The 20,943-nt window shown below is 36.7% G+C and overlaps 1 protein-coding gene across 1 annotated transcript in view; it reads left to right on the forward strand.

Moving 5' to 3' along the window:
• NME8 (NME/NM23 family member 8) overlaps positions 1-20,900 on the forward strand; it is a 41,960-nt gene extending 21,060 nt beyond the window's left edge. The window contains exons 2-13 of the mRNA XM_080383388.1: positions 414-485; positions 1,509-1,625; positions 2,230-2,296; positions 4,178-4,257; positions 5,908-6,000; positions 8,444-8,598; positions 9,706-9,884; positions 10,996-11,140; positions 11,819-11,926; positions 12,686-12,837; positions 13,873-14,017; positions 14,597-20,900. Coding sequence (XP_080239514.1) covers positions 414-485; positions 1,509-1,625; positions 2,230-2,296; positions 4,178-4,257; positions 5,908-6,000; positions 8,444-8,598; positions 9,706-9,884; positions 10,996-11,140; positions 11,819-11,926; positions 12,686-12,837; positions 13,873-14,017; positions 14,597-14,819 — 1,536 coding nt within the window. The 3' untranslated portion in view covers positions 14,820-20,900. The remainder of the gene's footprint in view (positions 1-413; positions 486-1,508; positions 1,626-2,229; positions 2,297-4,177; positions 4,258-5,907; positions 6,001-8,443; positions 8,599-9,705; positions 9,885-10,995; positions 11,141-11,818; positions 11,927-12,685; positions 12,838-13,872; positions 14,018-14,596) is intronic.
• Positions 20,901-20,943: the final 43 nt, after the last annotated feature.

Consider the following 20,943-nt stretch of genomic DNA (forward strand, 5'->3'; position numbering starts at 1 on the left):
CAAAGAAGCAGGCAGTTATGTTCAGAGATAATCTCAAGTGCTTTCATACAGTTGACCACGTCACAAAGAACTTAATACAGTGCATAATCTCTTCTGTGAAGACTACATGGACTACTTCTTCATTTGTGTATGTTGTTATAACCTACATAGGAAAACAGTATTAGAATAAGGCATTTTTGCATAATTAACTGCTGTAATATGAAGGGAGGCCAATCCCATGTTACCAAAACAGTTCTTTCTTCACCACCAGCAAGTGCTATACAACTGCTAGTTGTATGTAAGACAGCAGTTGAGTGTGTAACACCAATGTAAGACTGCAGTTTTCTTGCAGGCAAGAAGGTTTTTATATATATATATATATATGTATGTATGTATACACACATAAGTAAATAATCTTCTTCATCTGACTTCAGGCAGAGGCTGACAGCATTTCTACTCTGCAACCATTTAGGAATACATGTGAACCTGTGTTTCTTTTTTGCGTTGTAAGTACATCACATCAGTTTCTTTTAATATGCTGCGTACTTTTGCTTTAATTTTTCAGTAGATTAAAAAGAAATGCAAAGCTGCATAAATCTACATTTTACAGTATGTAGAATCATATAATCAGATGTTTACCTGAGGCTGTTTCCCATGCTGAAATCTGTGGTTCTCAAGTACTTTCTTGTTGTGGCTGTTGCACACACAGCCACAGAAGGTATGTGGTAGCCACAGTTTTGGTAGTTAGTGAGAAATCCGTGGAAGTTTTCCAGGGTTGCCTCACACAAAATACCTACATGCGGCTACACTGAGATGATTATTTTAGGCACGCTTTCCCTCAGAGAAAAGAGTATACTTCTTCCACTTTAAGGTTTTTAAGATAAATTCATAAAATTGCATTTTTTACATGTGAGCAATTGTAACAATTAATCATATATTACATTATCTCTCACTGATGGATACAGAAAGACTGTTCTCCTAGGACTCCACTGTAGAACACTGCTTGCTTAGGAGGTGGTGGGTTTTTTGACTTGAGGTTGCCAGGATCTGAATTCCCATAATTAGGGGCCAAAACCAATGATACTTTCAGGATACTTTCAGGTTTAAATCTGAATGCTGCCAAGTGAAGTTAACAGTATCTTTGACCATCGGTAGTTAACTTCACTATGGCACTCCTGAGTGTGGTAGAGCACACGCTGAAATGTAAAGCAAATAAAAAGATAGAAAACTCCATGTTGTAGAAATCAAGAGCTAGTAAATTCCGCATTTGCATTTACTTCTGACTGTACTGTTAACAGTGAGCCTAGGTAATAAACATGGAAAATTAGGTAGAGAGGAAGGGAAGAAGTAAAGGCACAAGAGGTTCATTCTCAACTCATAGAAGCAGTAGTAGCTTTCGTATTCACTTCAGTGGGCATAGAAAGTGGTCCTGTTGCTGAAAAACACAGCAAGATATAGCGTGTTCCAAACCTCAAGTAAACGTATGAACTGACTAGAACTCATTGAGAGTGTTACTTCCCTTTTTACAGAATGGCAAAATTATTGGAATAGTGAGAGGTGCAAATGCTCCTCTTATAAGTAAGAAAATAACAGAGCTAGTGCAAGAAGAAAGGGAAATTGCAGCTGGACAGAAGGAACGTGCCGAGGTACTTACAAAACAGATACTTAAACATAAATGAGTATTTTTATTACACTTACACGGTTTATTTCAATGCCTGTGATAGTGTTTTTGGTAATTTTTAACTCTGTGGTTTTTTCATAACAGTAAAGCAACATATGTGAGGAGGGTTATTTTTTTAGAAATTTCCATTAAATGATACTTTATAAAAATTTAAGAAATTTACAGATTAGCCTATTAATGCAAAAAAATTGGGAGACGGACAAAATGTCACTACCACATAAAATGTTTAGTCATCTTTTTTCTTTCGAGACTGAGTATTTCCCATGTATAACTTAGTAAGTGTATCATATGAAACAAAGATAAGACATGGGAAATAGTCATGTCTCATTGTTTGTTTTGAGTGAAAATGGAGATCAATGAACCTGCTTACAGTAAAAGGAAACTTTTAACAAACTCTACTCAGTTAAGGAAAATCAGGCTAACCCAAGGTCTTAGAATTGCTTCCTTTCCAGGGCAGCAGATATGCTCCTACATTAAGAGAAAAGTATTGTAAATATCTGACAGCTGCATTTGGTGAGGTTTAGCTTTGCATTGGTGATGTACTTTCATTCTGTTCACAATTACCTTAGGTAGATGAACTTGTTTTCCTAGAAGAGAAATCATCAGAAGGCGCTGTTGAGGAAACTGTACCTAAGGGTAAATAAATTTGATTTATTTTAGAAAAGTTAACAGAAAGAAAATTAACAAATCTCTTTTTAATTATTTGACTAAGAATTGGGTATGTCCAGCATTAATGAACATTCCTTTCATTGAGTTAATAATATGAGAGGCTGTGATTAAGGATATCAAACTGAGGGGAAGCTTTCTTCTGTAAGGCATCAAGTTATTGGACTATCATCATCAGTATTTTCAACCCCTCTTTGGGAGCCTGCAGACTTCAGGTCCCTGGCGTATAGCGGCAGTGTTCTGTGCCAGGGAATTCTCCTGTGGAAAACTAGTGGCTGAAAGTCACTTCTACACAGTGGCTGTGTTAGCGGTGTACTTTTGTTGAGGTGGTGTTTCTTAACCCTTGGATGTTCTACAGGAATACCAAGATGGGAGCAACCTGAGAGGCTTGGAAGAGTTAATCTGTGAATGAATGGCATGCCTTGTATCTCAGACTATTTTTAATTAACTCTTTCGGCAGATTAACTTTAAGACCTAAAGAACAGATTTCCATAAGTGCATAAATCCACAATAGTAGGATAAAGTTCCAAAAAGATCGAAAAATAAGTACCATCCTGTTTGTGAGTCACATGTCTATGATTTATCTCAGGCTTATCATGAGCTGGGACCTATATCTTTTCTATTCCTATTGTTACCTGTGGCTACTGAAGCTTCCTACTGTTCCACATATGCATAGAATGCCCTTCAGCAATGCTGAGATGGGATGAACTCCCCCACCCTCTCCTTGATCTTGACTTTTTCTTCCTGTGAGAAGGCATTAGATCACAGTCACGGATTAAGCCATGTCCCTTCTCCTTCCTCTTCATGCCTTCTTTATCATATGGTTCAAGTGGCATATTCCTGACCTCAGCTTTAGCCTATTTTTTTTTCCTTGTAAACCCTCTGAGACCTAGTAGTACAGTATTACAAATCCTTTAGCAACAACATGCAAACCTTGTGTTAATCCACAGAACCTAAATGTGTGACAAAATCAGGGAACAGAGCTTTCAGCTTGGGTTCAGCTTCAGGTTAGGGGATATTTCAGAAGCCATAATACACTAACATTTTGTGGTAATATTTTCCTTACCACATGCAGATGCCTGTGAGCATTTTCTAGTATTGGAAACAAGTAGCCTGGTGTTTCTGTTAGAGCTATCATTAAGTTCTTCTACAGTGCCTGGAATCTGATTGATTTAAGTTCTAATGCTTAACTGTAAACCTGAGATCCTGCAAAGATGATGTAGTTTATATTCTTTTCTGACCACTTTCTGTCATTTTGCAGGGATCTGAATGCCATGGATGTTGTAACAGTGTGTCTACAATCAGAAACACCTCTTGTTTTTAAACATTAGATTGTGTTAGCAAGCAGGTGTTACCTCAACAGTTATATATTGCAAATTATTTCAGCATCCACAGTGCTAAGGAAAAAAATGTCTACTATGACAAGTAATGTATTTTACTGGAAATCTCCAGCATTCATAAAGTTTTTCACTTAATGAGTTTTCCTCTGTATATTCATTCCTTTAACATTACTAGTCTTGCACATACAGAGCTCCCTAGACAAACCATCCACCTTAAACTGCAGGTTTTCCACCACACCTCACTGCATGCGAACCATTTCTCCACCATATTACTGAAAACACCAGTGGTTCATCATGAATGTGGATTCCAGGGATGGCCAAGGACAGTCCTGCACACCCAGATGTGCTTTAAGCACTGGAGTCATTTATTTTTTGAAACCACTGGTTGGCCATCTCAATATTAAAATAGAGAATTATTTAGAGAAACCCACTTTTAAGTAATGGAAAATTTAGTTGTGTATTTATTTTGAGAAATATATTCATTGACACATGATTTTTTTCTCTTTTCCAGAAGAATTAGTCAGATATTCTGTTGGAATTATAAAGCCTGATGATGTCTTAGAGGGACGTGTAGAAGAAATTAAACAAAAGGTAGAGAGAATGTGAAAAGATTAATTCATCCTATTTAAGAGGCATAGTAGCAAGATACAAGAGTAAATTGGTTCTAATTTATGCCCAGGCTTTAGAAGATCTGTTAATGTTTCTCTGATAAGGGTGATAAAAGTGTGATAATTTTGACCTGAAATAATACAGTGTTCAGACTGATATTATTGCTTCAATATTTTATGTCAGTACATGAGGTATGACATGGATGCGTACTGTGCCAATCAGCAACACATGAAATCTACAAAGAGAAATGTTTTTTCCCTCATATTGCAATAGAAATCAGAACTAGAGACCGTGGTGAAGTTTATTCTTGACACAGCATCTTAAAGAATTGTAGGCACACATAAATCAGTTAACTAGTTTCTTACAGGAGAGGGTGCATGCACAGACACATATGGCAATATTAGTGTGTAGATGGTGAGGCTAATTCTTGTGCACTAGTAATTATACATTAATATTTGTCAGTAGTGCAATATTTGTTCCTGTAGTGAAGAATGTGTGATTCCAGCAAGTACACAAGGATGCATTCAAGGATTCAGTGTTTGTTTAAGCCATTACACAGTGAAAGAAAAATTATTTTGCCTTCCAGAATATGATACTGTAGTAACACTAATTTCAATTACAGGAATTTCTCAGTGTTTCTGTTACAAAAAATGCCTCATAACACTACATATCAAGATAAAATCACGCTGATTCTAAGAAGTGTTATGACAGGGCCAGTGACCTTTGCAGGAAAGAAAATCAGCATTGTATAGTTTGCTTCTGCAATTACTCTACCTTGGCCAGAAAGGAAGGAAGCTCAGTAAAGGCAAAAACAAGCAGGCAGCGCTTGAAAGCAATTTAGCTGCAAGTGAGCAGCTGTTAGTCGTCTCTGCTTTTGCAATGCCTTATGAGGTGTGTACCCACACTGTTTCCACACTCAGCCTTGTCAAGGCAGTCTGGAAACACTCAGCAGCATCATAGGGGCTTTTAAAGAGCAGAGTGCTAGTAAGCAGATTAATATTGGCATATGATCATTACTGGTGCTGGGTAGTGCTTTTGTTGTTTAAATATCAATATATGGTATAAATCTCATAACAGTAGACTATGAATTTGTGTACAGGTCATGTAAATGTGCATCTCTTGCATATACCTGAATTTAGTGCAGTAATGTAACTTGAAATAGATAATCATAAAATAGAGTTTATTTTTGCTTATTTGCCCTTTCTAAAGCCAAGTAGTTCAGCCTAATACAACAACTATTGACAACTACACATTTATATGACTACTATGATTATAATATAGTTTTTAATAACATTTTTAGAAGTGGTTGCATGTTAATCACTCACAATGGTCAAAACCATTCAATGTTAAATAAAAGAGATTATTAACTACTGAACTGATACATATGTTGAACTGTACTATATTTTTCACAAACATTAATTTAGTGATCATTGTAACCCTGGATTTGGTGAAGTGCTTTGAAAAGCTGGAACTTCAGTTTAGGCAAATGTAGCAATTATATTTGGAACATTTCAGAAAATGTTAAACTAAAGAAAGCATACAAAAGGAATCAATCTTTAGATTTACATTAATGTATGATTTTTTTATATATCCATTTTCAAATGCCATTGAATAATAACTGAATAATTGCAGATTAGAGATGCAGGATTTCACATTGAAGCAGCAGAGAAGAAAATGCTAACTGAAGAGCAAGTGAGAGAATTCTATGCCCGGAATAAAGAACAGGTAAAAACAAACTAAAAACCTGAAAAAAAAGGAGCAGGTAAAACATATCTCTGTAGCTACACATGTTTGCAAATCTCTGTATTGTAAACATGTAGTATTTTGAAGTACTGAATTAATGTAGATTTAGTACATAGAAAAAAAGGAGTTTATCACTCTTTTTCCAACCAACTAATACAAATACAGCTTGGTAGCGCTCTAACATTCCAGCTAAACTAAACTGAACTCCAATATCAAAAGATTTTCTAGTTCTTTCTCTTATCAGAATGTGCAAGACCCTTAGTCATGGCCCCAAACAAGGCTGTTAGGTGCTGAAATGTAGCACATACCCCAAATCATCTATATGACTGTGTATGTATTTGACACATACTCTTCCAGCCAGAAAATAAGTGATAGCACGTATTACATTTTTTTCGTCTTTACAGCTTTTCTCAGGGGGTAGTACTGGGAATAAACACATGCACAGGCAGAAAGAGGAAGCAATTCTACTGAAGTTTGTTGTTCTGGCCCTACCCTATAATAGGGGACAACAAATAGCTAAGGACAGACAGAGTTCAAGAAAACAGAGAAATTATGCTGGTCACCATTAAATGGCAGTGGTCTAGCAAACTAGCACCTGGATATTGTCAAGTGCTTTGCCAGTATGATAGCTAAAGTTAACTCTACAGAAGAAACTGAATTACAAAAATGAAGCTGCTTAGCAAACATTTATATCTTCTCCTATTTAAGATCTGCTTGATATACAGACGCTGGAACTATATGCAGGCAACTAGTTGGTTTGATATTATTGAAGGGACCAATGGAAGGGATCAATGAAAGGGCTGGCATAATCAAAAGAAGAAGCTGGGAAAGTATTCCTGTGGCATTCCAAATGAATGAGTGAGACAAGATGGTTCCTACTGAAGCCAGAGGGGAAAAAAGAAATCAGATAGTAATCACCAGATGGCTGCACTATGGTTTAGAAAGGAAGTAGCAGGGAGAGCTTGTAAGGCATTGTGAAGAGCTTGGTTTTAGCAAAGTTGGGATTCTAGTTTAGACAAAGATAGTTTTGAAATAGAAGTTAAAAAAAGTCATCTTCACTGAAACAGCAGCCAAATCTGAGATTAGTTAGGTGTAGGAAGGAGACACGGGAGGAAGAAAGACAGACGAGAAAATGCATGCAATACTTGATATGTGGCAGCACTGCTACACTGCAGCAGATCCTAGCCAGCATTATTACAGGGGGAATAACAAAACTAATATGAACTACCAGAAGTGATCCAGAGGGCCCTATGCATATTGAGAAGCCACTTATTTGCCATTCTCTAAGTGTAATTTTAAGCTGAAAAATATTTGTTAAAGTGAGAATACAGAACATAGACTCCTTTGTACTCGGCGGGCAAAATTATTCCTGATTTAATACGCTGCAAGTTCGCTGAGGGTCCAGAGGCTGCCTGTTATAAAATAATGGAGACTCAAAGCAATACAACTGGAAGCAGAAATTGTTTCTTTTTAATATGAAGTTCGGTGATCCAGAACAGACAAACCTAATAGCCGCATCTATTTCTTCTAATGTAAGCAAATGTACTTTTGAAGCCACAATGGTATAAATACTCCCTTTATGCATTGTGCTAAATGTTTTTGTACTTGCATTCACTCTGCCTCTTTTGAGTTTGTTCGCCTTGTGAAATGGGTTAAGTGTATGCATAGATATGAAGATACTGAAAGAGAAAAACAACAAATTGAAAGCATAGATGTGAATATTTCATCCTCGTGTTATTAAAGGGAAAATGTAACATAAACAATCAGTTGAAGGTGACTAGCAAACGATTTAGTCAAATATTTATGAAGAGAAAAGATATTTGAGGAAATTCAAAATATTGAAAGAAAAAGTGACATACAAGGAAAAAAGATTAAAAACTCACAATTTCAAAAGTCATTTTCTGATGAAAATGTACATTTGTAGGATTGAAAGTTGAAATTGAAGGATTTAAAAGAACACAAAAGAAAATGAAGGAAAAGACTACAAATGTCTTGCAAATATCTCAGTGTTCTATATTTACAGTCAGCTACATGATTTTCAGTTTTAAAAATTATGCATGGAACTGTATTGCACTTTGTTATGTCACACTATATGTGGTACTGCAAGCATAGCATTCAATCACATCAGGTTTCTACATAATTTTCTTGACTCTTGTCATTTGCATTTTAACCTGTGGTACTTGTTTAATGTAGTTCTACGACTTCCTTTATCTCAGTGGATTTTGTTTTAGACGTTTTATAGTCTTGCTGTCTCAAATGATTGATCAAAAAACTTCCCAAAAAATTTCACAGGGTTTTGTGTAATGTATGTGAATGCCATTTTAGAACAGGAATTATGGGTTTCTTTGGAAAAGATGGTAGTCTCATTTCTGACAATAAACTCAAGAGTTTCTGCAATTCATAGGGGAAAAATTATGTTTTTTAGCCTGATTTTGATGAATTTGTTCGATTTATGATGAGTGGACCATGCTACATTTTGGTAATCACTAAAAAAGAAGCAACTGATGCTATTCCTCACTGGAAAGACCTACGTGAATCAAGTGAGAGTGTGCCTGATGAGCCTGAGGCCAAGCCAGACAGGTAACTACAGGTGAAAATGCGTATATGCGATTCATTTACAGTATTCAGGGCACATCATAAACGAAGGCACATTCCTACAGATGCTCACGTGCCCGTGTGCACAGCCTCCAGTTCCACTTCATACCAGTCCACACAGACAAAGCGACTGCCGGCATTGCTCACTGAGGGTTGCACTCTTGCCCGCACTCACTCCTAGGTACGCTGGGAAGCTGCAGGTGTGACCCAAGGGAGACCAGGGGACACACAAAACATATTGTGCTCCTGGGGACCTGTAAAACCAGCAAGCAAGTGGGAGGGTTTAGCGGTTTGTTCCCTAGCTCCAAGGTGCGTAAGAACATTGTAAGAGCTAGCTGTTCACAACTAAAATATCTTTAAATATCTCTTTTCTTTGACAATAAGCATTTGTAGAGAATTTTAAAGAGGGTGATAGTTGTATACAGCATCAGACAATAGCGTGTTCACAAAAATTCAAATATTGGATTGAGTTTTACATTTAGAAAAGAGATTTACTTAAAGCAACATGAATTTAAACACTTTGTTCCAGAAAAGAACTTGTCATAATAATTGGTATTTTTGCTACCTACCGTAACCCTTTCTGCATTAATTAGTACAACTGGGGAATACTGCATTTTCTAAAGTGGCCAAGAGTGACTGCATTTACACAGCTAAATAAACCTTAGAAATACAGGCAAGTAACAATGAAAAGTATCTCTGTTAAAGACAATTCTGTAGTGCTACCATTTTTCAGATCATGCTGTACATGAATCAAGAACAATCCTTTTACTGATCATTCATTATACGCTGTACACTTGTCAGTAGCAATTCTGTCTAGTGAAACAGAGAGGCTATTTTGAATTAGCTATAGGGGAATTAGAAAAGCTGCACGGCTGAGATTTCCCTTTCATAGCACATGACAAGGCACTTTTTAAGAAGATTAATAATTCTCTTCTCAGAAATATTAGTCATGATTCTGAATTTAATAAAAACTTAGTTTGGCATCCTATTCTTATTTTTCACTAAACTTTAAGGAAGTACAGCTTTAAGAAATCAACTGTTAACACAACGCATGCAGTAACGTAAACACTGTATCACTTTGTGTCTTCGTAGGTTGGAAGGAACCATGGAAGCTGAGAGTATATCAAATTTATGTGATGTGCAAGACAGCGTAGAAAATGCCAGCAGACAGCTTGCCTTTTTTTTCCCAAATTTTGATATAAAGAAGACAGATCAAAAAGTTGAGAGTATTTTGGCTTTAATTAGACCTTCTTTCTTAAAGGAAAGACGCCGTAAGTGTTAATAACTAAATTTTCTATCTAGGGTATATAAAAAGTCTCATATTTTGAATTTTTAAAATTCTAACTCTATTAATTAAATGTTCTTAGGCTATATTGTCTCCCCAGCATTAAGTTGGCAGTAATCTTCGTCAGAAAAAAAGTTACATGGTTAACGTTTTTGATATATATTGAGTATGTAAATGTCAATGTTACTTTGTTCCTTTGATGGATTTTTGCAGAACATCTTCAAATTGTATATTTGGATGGAATGTTTCTAGAATACCTCTCAGAGAAGGTAACATTTTTGAAGTGTAGTATAGGGGTCATACTTCCCATCTAATAAAGTAGCTGATACTGTTCTTGAATAGCACGTCCAAGGTAGATCAATGGCAAGGTGAAAAAGATCTGACCCAGGATGTTCTATGCTGCATAAGGCAGTACTGCACAAGGGCAGGTCTAGACAGACAAAGTTTTTACAGATTAAGTCAAAAGATCTACCACGTTAGCATGAAGATCCCTCCAAACAAGCTTATTTTCCTTCTCAGGCATATATTTGCATTTCTTCCTCCATTCCAGATAGCATTTTTGTTTCTAACTTGAGATTCTCTGAACTTGAAATAACCTATACACAGAGATCTGAAAGACTACAGTTTTGACATCTCCCTGGGTATTTATTTTCTTGATTGTTATCTAGTACGTTGCTTAGAGCAGCAGTTCTGCAGTCAATGTGTAGGTAATTATCAAGTCATTTTGATTTGTGCTAAATGCTGTTTGCTTATGCATGTGGTCTCATAAGATCTAGTTAAATTAATATCCAACCTATTCAAAATTCTTCAACCTTCTTTTGGTGATAGCAACACATGCGTTTGTCAGTCAGCAATTTCTACTGAGGTTTCTGAAGTGAGAGAAAGCCTTAAGTGGGTGAGCACCAGCTTTTTGAGTGTCCAGGCAAATACTGAAGCCCTCTAGTAGTTGCTTTAAATTAGTTTTCTGTTCTTCAATTAGGGAATTAATTCATCTGTAAAAATTTAACATTATGATTGGAAAGTCCATGTAATTTCTTCACAAGTATGCAAATTAATGAATGGGTGGCAATTTAGAATTATTTCAATATATTAAACAGATTCTATCCTGCAAAGAATAAAGGACGATGGCTTCAAAATAGCAATGCAGAAAGAAATAATCCTATCTGAAGAACAAACACGTAAATTTTACAAAGAGCATGAAAATCAAGACTACTTTCCAGTCCTTCTAGAGCAAATGACCAGGTATGCTGAATGAAAAATGAGAAAGTGGATCTATAAACAAGACTGAAGTTTTCACAATAAATAATTAGCCTGAAAAATACATGGCTATAAGTTATCCATGTATTTCAGAGTCTGGTAAAACTCAAAACAGGATCAGACAAGTGTGGATAATGAGATAATTCCCAAGTACAGCAGATAAAAAAATCAGGGTTTTAAAAATAACTAGCTACTCCATATCTCTGGATGTATGTTGTTGAAGTCAGCAGCCAGTTCCACTGATTTAGGTGAAACCAGCTGAGCTCTGCATTGGAAGGCTACATTTAGGTTGTCTGTGGGGAGGTTCTGAAATCTTTGTCCAGGCTGTGTGCTGAATTCCTTGAGGAAGAGTAATAAATCATGTTTGGATATTGCTTTCATATGAAGTTGGGGTGTGGCTGGGATAAAAACTTGGGAGCTGATCAGCACTGGACATATCCCAATTCTATAACATTCTTGCTGTTGTAGTAACATTCAGTAACTTTGAAACTTGAATTCATGTTTAAGCCCCATAAGGTTTTATCAGGCTGTTTAAACAGAGATCGGTTTTAAAGTCCTCCAATATTAGGGTTCATTTTCCTAACCTGGACTGTATAGAATCAAATCACTTTTACAAATTGCAGAGTTCAATTTTTTTTTAAAGCCAGTTTTCCCATTTCATAGCAGTCCAACTCTTGTACTTGCTCTAACACGAGAAAACGCCATAGCACGTTGGAGAGATATAATAGGCCCAAAGATGGTTGAAGAGGCTGAGAAGGAAAATCCAAACAGGTAATAATTTCAATAGCAAACCATCATTCACAGCTTCCAACTTACTTCCACAGTCTTCATTTCAATGAAACCACATTCCAACTGGTGTAACTATAGTGCCATCATCTGGAAGCTGATATATATTTCTGCAGTTTGCTAAGCTTTTTTTGGAAGTGGTATATTACACATAGAAACTATAGCATGTTTTTTGAGAAATAATGGCTGGTAAACATAATGAAAAGCTGAGTTTAAAAAAGGATGTTAAATTGAAAGGAGCCCTCTTGAGTCAGAGAAAAAAATTGGTAATATCTTTCTTTTTTTTCTTGAAATAGTACCGTTATTTTTTAGAATAGATGCTTATTATCTCAGCTTAATAAAAACTTTTCATTAGTAGAATATTTTATTTGTGAGTAAGTTTCTCCTACACATTTTATAAATGGACATCTTAGCTTTATCTCTTTGTTATTGATCTAAGAAATTGATACGGTATCATCTTACTTCTTGATAGAAGTGCTGTTTCATTAAGAATGAACTGAAATTATCAAGGAAATATAACAAGATGAGAGTTGGGAGGGAAGCTGTTCATATTTCAGGTGGTTAATTAAAATGTTGATTGTTCTTTTTTGTAGACAGTAAAGGCTTCCTACTGCTACAGAGATCAGTATGCACTTAAGTGGCCAGATCAACTTTAAATTACATTCACTGGGTTAAGGCTAGTCATAGTTAAAGCTCAAAAGTGGCTATTTCTTTCAGTAACTTCACTCTTGTAATGACTCCTAGTTTATATGCAAAGAATCCAATCAACAACATACCTATTGGTCAGCTGCATGGTAGTTCTACACCTGATGAAGCTCAGAAGGAATTACAGTTCTTCTTCCCTCAGGAGCACACTTTGGCATTAATCAAACCTGCTTCTGCTAAGAAACATAAAGGTAAGCAATCTAGAAAGTAAGGGCTATGTCTACTGATGTGATTTCTACAAAATATTAGCAATGTACACTGTAGTAAATCACATCAGATGCATTCATTTTATTCTCTGAAATATTTTTTCTGTGCAGAGGAATGCTTTTATAGAGCTTGTATGACTCATATTGAAGTTTAAAGGTAACATTTCCTTTGCTTAAGCTGCCTGTAGCTCTTTCTTCACAAGAATGGTGGTGAGTTGAAGTGAGAGGTTTGTTAGCTAAGTTAAGCTGTTTAAAAGCCAGGCACTTGTGCAAGGTGCATGCCCAGCATCCTTTTAAGTCAAAGGAAAGAGAGGCTTTCCAAATTCATGTTACTTATTTCAGACAGGTATCTCTATTGACTCGAGAGGGGTCATTGCTCAATTAGACGCATTCTCATCCTTGGTTTAACTTGCCATTAAACAAAGGGCATGAGAAGGAAAGGTCACAGTAAAAAGAATGCTATGTACAATTTGGAATCTTACCTTAAAGATTTTTGCTGCTGCTTTTTTTAAACCTTCTATCCAGAGCCTTTTCTTGGCATTCTTCTTTTGTCTCCTAACAAATTTCAGTAGTCTTTCTAATGTTAATTCATCACTGGCTTTTGTGAGTCTGTCTTCCCCTTTCGTAACAACCCAGATCGATTTTAGCAGGCCAGCTCGTGGGTTAAAGAGCAACAAAACTACAGTCCACGTTCTGTCCGATGTGAGAAATGGCAGGGAATGCTCCTGGTATAGTTTATAACAGTCTGGGTTTGTCACCTGCATAGAGATGGATTAGTGCAATGACAATGGTTTCTGTGTGTTTTAGAGGACTGTTGAAATGTTTGTCATATTGACCATGGTTGTTTGTTATTGAAAGTAGAATTTTAATAGGTCTTGGTGGTGTTTTTTTTTAAAAAAAAAAAAAGCATCTAGTATTTTCTGAAACTTTTAACATTTGGGTGATTATTTGCATGTAAACCTTTTAACTTTTTACATCTAAACTATTTCAATCAAAAATGAGTGCTTGCTATTCTTCTAGATGACATTATGCAAAAAGTTAAGGATGCTGGATTTACCATCTCAAAGATTAAAGAAGCAGCTTTAACTCGGGAAATAGCTATACAGTTTTATAAGCATCACAAAGGAAAACCATTTTTTGAACAGTTGGTGGCTTGTATGACTGAGTAAGTGTCTCGTTATACAATATTGAGGTATGTAAGTATACAGGAAGCTTTGAATTTACACTGCCAACAAAACATGCTACACACAAAGTGGGCTAAGGATTTTATACTCTTTCACTTTCTGGCAAGTTTAGTAGCTTCTAGCATGGAGTGCTCTTTCTTTAAAAGGAAGACTTAAAATTCTTTCCAAACTTATAGATAGTGACTGTTATTTTGGATTTTTTCTCAAAAAAAAAAGGACTAATTCCTGATGGAATCTTTGTTCTTCCCATGTCGGACAAATATCTTCCTCATAATATTGTTAATATAGCTCTTGATAAAAGAGTATGCATCCTCTTCCTTCAGAAATTATTAGGTGAGAATCTTTTTAGGACAAATCCAAATATCTGATCATTATAATCTTTTTCGCTTTCAAATACAGAATATTATCTTAAACAAAATACTCAGGAAAAAAAAATTTAAGCAGTTTAACAAATTCAGATAGCTTAATGCTTATCATGATCCTTCATGGTACCTCTGACGTCAAAGCTCAGTCTGCATCTCAGAACAGTGTAAGCGCTTCTTTATGTGTTGATTTTACAGGGGCCCATCGGTGATAATGATCTTAACCAAGGCAAATGCTGTGGAAGAGTGGAGGCAACTAATGGGTCCGACCGATCCAAAAGTGGCAAAAAAAACATCTCCTGAATCAATTCGAGCTCAGTTTGCACGAGACATTTTGTCTAATGCTGTTCATGGATCATCTAATAGAGAACATGCGCTGAAAAGCATTGAGTGTGTGTTTGGAGAGATTGATATAGTTTGAATGATTAAGATACAGTCATCAAAAATCGATATTCATGTCACTAGATGCATGTGTTTACCAAACCACCTATACTTAAGACTATGTATATGCATATATTCTCATTCATACTCCATCCGTTTTTGATACTAGCTTTGCCATATTGCAAAACATACCAATGTAACAAGTCATACCTGCTAGAAGTTTGATGTTAGTAATGATTTCTTCATGTATGTTTAGTAGATTGTTTTTCTTTTATCACTTTAACAGTTTTATGCCTTTCCAACAGTTCCAGGAATCTAAGGTGTTTTGTTTATAACTACCTTGAAAAAAACAGGGTCAAGGAAGGTCATTAAAACACTATGAATGACACATCCACCGTGAAGTGGATAGTTCAGGCAGCCTGCAAAGGAGAAATGCTGAAAGACAGTGGGGGCAGGGCTACAGCATTGGCAGGGAGCAGCAGCAAGTGTGGGAATGCTCTGCAAGCTAGAAGGAGCCAGGAGCATCATGGCAGCACAGGCTGCACCCTCACCAGTGGGGCACAGCCCCACAGCACCCAAGCAGAACCGGGTAGTCACATCCATCAACAACCGCAGATGAAACAAGTAATGAAGCAGGTCCAGGACCCATTCAAGGGTCCAGTCAGGAACAACAGGGCCAGAGATGGGTTCTTGCAACACAGCTTAGGCAAGTATTTAGACCAAGTATGAGCTTAAATGGGGCTTCTTGGGCCTGTTGGTCAACAGTATGGGTGTGCATCCCAGGTGGGACTGCTCAGGGCTGTTAAGGACTACTGGTTCCCCCAGGGCCCTGAGAAACGTTTGTACTGTTTATTTATCCTTTCCCTGAACATCTTCTAACAAGTACTGCCACAGGCAGAATAATAAGCTAGATGGTCCTTTCCAGTCCATTTACATAACTCAAATATATTAATTGAAGTAAAATATAAAGCCAGCTCTTACATAACAACCATTCTCGACATACACCTCCTTGCCAAGCTAGTGAATGTGTATCCTGTCTCAGCCTAACTTGGCTGGCCTTCATCAAGAACACAAATATTCTTCTGTAGCTGATATATTCTCACTTCTGCTGTCTGAGTCTGTTGAAGGTTCAGGTACTAAAGTATGGCACTCAGTTAAAGGAACTTAGTTCAGGCATCGATTACAAGTGCAAAGTCCTGAAAGAACAAACTCTTTCTCACACTTTCTTTGTTGTTCCTATTGTACTTGATACAAGTAGCCATTTTAAAGAGCTTCCTGATAAATATTTCTGTTGTGATGGGGCGTGTGTTATTACAGGCATCCCTCCAGCAGAAGTTGGACTGAGCATTCTCCTGGTGGCCCATTTTCACCTACAGCTGCTTTGCTATCACAAACTCGACTTGAGGCTAGCTACCCTGGAGGAAGCTGTGATTAGTGCAGAATTTATAAGTCACCTTGGTGAGATGAGTTCAGAGAAGCACGCTTCAGAACTGCTGTATGTTCTTTGGCTTGTTTTTCACTTCAAAACCCCACTAAAGCTGTTCTTCCTGGCATTATTTCAGCACTCTGGGTCTTTCGGGTGCTGGCACATTGTACTTTAAAACAAGAAGCAGTCTCAGAAAACGCCTGAGTAGGGCAGTTTCAGATACATCATTCAGCCCATTTCCCGAGATCTTTGCTGGAGCTTCCCTAGCAGTGGGGTAAATAACAGTGATGAAAGTTTAGATGGGTTTATTTTTTGACAGGAGCAGAAATGCTGAAAACAGCAAAATGCGTTTATGTCTTATTAAGAGTTCATGAAAATTCTGATTGAAGTTCACAACCATATAGCTCAATAGGCGTCATACACAGGTTTTGAATACTGTGGATCATTTGTTGCACCAGCCTTAGAAATTTCAGTTAGCTTTAGGGGTACAGCAGCTCTGCTTATTTAAGTGTGATATAATTTTATATACTGAGTTATTGCTCGTTTAACATCATTCCTCATCCCCCATTACATCACTCTTAATCAATATAGCATTTTTTCAATTTGATTGGACTATTAGATTTTGAAGGATTACATTTTGTTTGGGTTCATGTATTCACACATGCTAATTATGATCCCTGTTTCATGCTTGGTTAAAATGATCCAGTAGCTTACATTGAAATATTATGCATAAAGCTACAACGGTTTTTCTTCACATTGCATAAGTATCAAACCCAAACTGAATTGTGGAAATAACTAATTTATCAATGCTTATTTTCTTCTCCTAAACACGTTCGTGACCTTAATGTCTTTCAGCAGCTTTGGAAAGGAGGAATTTAAGAGATATGTTTCAAAACAATAAATATAACTGTTTCAGCTGATTAAGAGATTCAGATTCATGAATGTTTTAGATCTTTGAGATACAGGCTTCTGGCGAATTATCAAAATATCGTGAATTCAAAAGCATGATAACTGAAATACTGTCAATAAGAGATTACCTTGTCTCTTTAGAAGTTTCACTCAAAACTTAGGCGTTGTACACATAATTTAGACTGTCATCCACTCTTCCTCAAATTTTATATTACTGTGAGAGAGACAGGGATGTAATTTTTTAGAGTTTGAGCACTTGTGATGGGATCGGCAAGCATTTGCATTCATGGAGTCAGGAGAAATGTGTTCCAACTTAAACTCTATTGAGCGTCACAGATTAAAATCTTCTTATAATTAAATTTACACAACTTCTCTGCCTACAAATCTTACAGAAAGTCTGACTCTGTCTTTTTATCTCATCTCTAGATGACAGATCAAAAGAGAATGTGACCTTTGTGACCGTTTATTTAGAAAATATCTCGCGGTTCAGCGTAGAATTAGGTGGTACGGAGATGTGATGAAAATGCTTCCAAGACTAACAAAAGATAACATAATTATTCTTCTGATTTTTGTCCCAGCAGGAGAGAAATGGAACCACAGGGCATGTTTATTTGTACAACAGACCACATATTTCCTTGTTTAGGTACTTTAATGAAATCATAATCTGACACTAAGACTATATTAAAGATCTGTTTCAGTTTAGAATTATAAACAAGCTGGTTCTGAATCTCAAAATACTGTTTAAGAAGAATTAGTACATCTGATTGTAGAGTATTTGTACTGAATTACTGCATAATAAAACAAGAGAAGTGGGGAAAAAGCTTTTTTCCCGGCCAAGAAGATGGAGTCAATCAGCTTGCGGTTGTGCACCACTGCACTGTTTTTCCTTTGCTCTGACTGCTGAATGAGCTACACTGGCAAGTCAGACCTTGCAAGTATCAGTTCAATTCATCCAGTTCTTTGCGGGCAAACCATTAACTTCCTGATTACCTTGCTCAGAGGATAAAAACTGATGTGCTCAGGGTATCTACAAACTAAAGGTTTCATCATACTGTAGCCAGAAGGAATCAAAATACTTAGGGTGTTGGTCTGTTTGGGGCATCTCTTGATCACCGGTGCATCCGTTAACCTCCCATCTGTAATATAAACTGACCTATTTAAGGTACTTTTGGGTTTGGATCTAGCAATCTCATCTAAAGAAAAGGAGTGTGTCCTTCCTTCCAGATGTTGGGGGGTTTTATGCTTATTGCCATTCTGGTTTATCCACAAGCCCTTTGGCAGTAACTATAGGAGCCAGTCTGATATTAACGGATTACCTGGAAGCCTCTGAATTTACTGCACATCTAACAAGCAAGTTTAAAATCCAGTGTCACCTTCCAACAAGTTTCATTTCAGAGACCTTACAGGACAAATAGTGTCAGAAGTTGAAACTCAATGTATTTTTTCCACAGAGCCTCAACTAGGTCTAATTAGAAGTAATGTAACTCTATAGAAATTAATAACTTGCAAGTCACTGGTTTATAATATAAACGGAAACATAATTCTAAATGTTTGTTGACCCATATTGATGGATTTCTACTTATTTACAAAATTAATTGGAGCTGATGTTGTTTACCAGAAAAATCTGGTTGAGGAAATGTTTTCAGATGTGCATTTACATTCAACTACTAAACTCAACCAAAAAGTGTGTGTCAGTTGTGCATAACTGAAGTAAATATTTTTTCAGGTTTCATTCATTTGGAATCTAGGTTACAATGCTGGATAAAATAATTTAAGAGCTGTTTGAGTATTTTGGACTGGAATATCTTCTTTTTATTTGTACAGGAAGTATTTCTCAGTTATATGCAATGAGTGGACAAAAGTAACCAAGTTGCAACACTGAGTTGAATGGGTCATTCAGGTTCAGGTCTTGTTGGAAGGAGGTTTATGGGGTGGTATTGTGTTTTTTTTTTAAGTGTGGTTCATAAAGAGTTCTGATTAGCATTTACAGTGAACTTCTAAAATGGTGCCAATTATTCACAAATAGAGTAAATATTTTTTCAGGTTTCATTCTTTTGGAACAGAGATTAGAACATTCAATGAAAATATTCAATGGCACTTCTTACTAAACCAGGCACATGTGTGAGGGAGGTACTAAGAAACACACCAGAAGCGTAGGTTCGGTGTTCCAGGCAATTTTTATTTTAATTAAAAAAATGCCAAGCCCCTCAGTAGGAAGGCAGCTGTAACACTGAGAAGAAAAATACTTGACACTTCGAGTTTTGGCCTGTTAATTTTTCAGCTGTAAATAGGTACAGTAATTACTTCATCCATCAGTGAACTATTTGGCCACTCTGCTAAACTGAGGTTTCTTGGCTTTGGTGCTGGGGTGCACCAACACAGCAATGACACCACCTGGCCAGGGACATGCACGAGGAGAGGTGAGTCTTTTTGACACATGCTGGGGAGCAGATGTGGTGAGTGGGGCACGTGGGGACACATTTGCCTGTTCGAGCAGCCCTCACTGCTCCAACATGTGTTTCACGTCTTTGCAAGGGAAGGCAAGGCCAGTGGGGTCGTTCTGAGTCTAGATTTAGCCAGCATTGAATGTCACGGTGAGTTAATGATTGTAAGGAATTTTCAAAATGGAGTGACTTTAGGCGTGTTGAATTGGGTTGACCCATGGCTTCTTAAAAAGTAGAAAAAAATGGGTTCAGGAAAAAACACTACCTTACTAATTCATCCCCCCTGTCTGCCCATCTGTTCTTTGTATTATGATATCCCCTGCTTTTTGTTGTATTGCCTTTCCTTCTTGTGTATTTTTACCATATCAGAATGGAAGTTAGTCAGAGTAAAGCATACATTAAAATGTCAAGGAGTTTGGAAACACCAGGCTCAGTACCTCAAAGTTTATTCCAACTATCAAAAAATGAAAAAAAAAAAAGTTTGATTTAAACAGCTGTAAAATATTATGTAATATTGCTATGAAGTCTAGCTAGCTGTTCCAAAAGTTTCATTCAACAAACACACTTGACTACGTTCACAATAAAACCTGTTAGAGTGAAATATCACAACTTTGGTATTTGTTATTTCAACATCACATTGATAGGACTGTTGTTCATTTTTAATAGCTAGCCTTACATGTATTTATTGGGGCACTTTAAATTGGGATTGATCAATAAGTAATCAAAGCTTAAGAACTCCTGCTACACTATTTTAGTTAGATAAAACTATTTTAGAAGCCTTCCGATCATATTGATATTTTAGAACATGCTTTCTTAAGTCAGCATTCTCAAACTCACCTAATTTAGTCACCTGCAGTGAAATTCTGTCTCTTTTGATTTTGATTTCAGTTTTTCCATTTTGTTGTACAGGATTAAGATTTCACCTATAGTCTGCATTTAGGCACCTATGTTTGCGGTCTGTTTTTTTAGACATGTCAAAACACACATATTTCCCACTAAAGTCAATAGATGCTATATATACTCAGCATTCCTAGCACCTGGATTGAATTTGGAATCTAACTCTGCAGATGTTCCATGGAGATAAAGTTCTGCATCTGCCCAGAATTAGCAGCAAGGGCTACACTCAGATGCTGACCTTTGCATATTTTAACCAAATGCTCATATCTCAAGCAATGATCATGTAGGGTTGGGTTGGTGGATTTTTTTCCTGAACTACCCTATACCTTATTATTCTATTTTCCTATAACACCTCTGTCCCTTTGTTTTAAGCATTCTAACTTGGCACCTGTGTCTTCAGCTTGTGTCAGCATATTACCAAGTACATTGTTGCTGCTACCAAAATCACTCCAGCATATTCTGCCTTGAATTTCTTTCAAGCAAATTTC

Source organism: Falco punctatus (assembly GCF_963210335.1).
Source record: "Falco punctatus genome assembly, chromosome: 4".
Classification (NCBI taxonomy): domain Eukaryota; kingdom Metazoa; phylum Chordata; class Aves; order Falconiformes; family Falconidae; genus Falco; species Falco punctatus.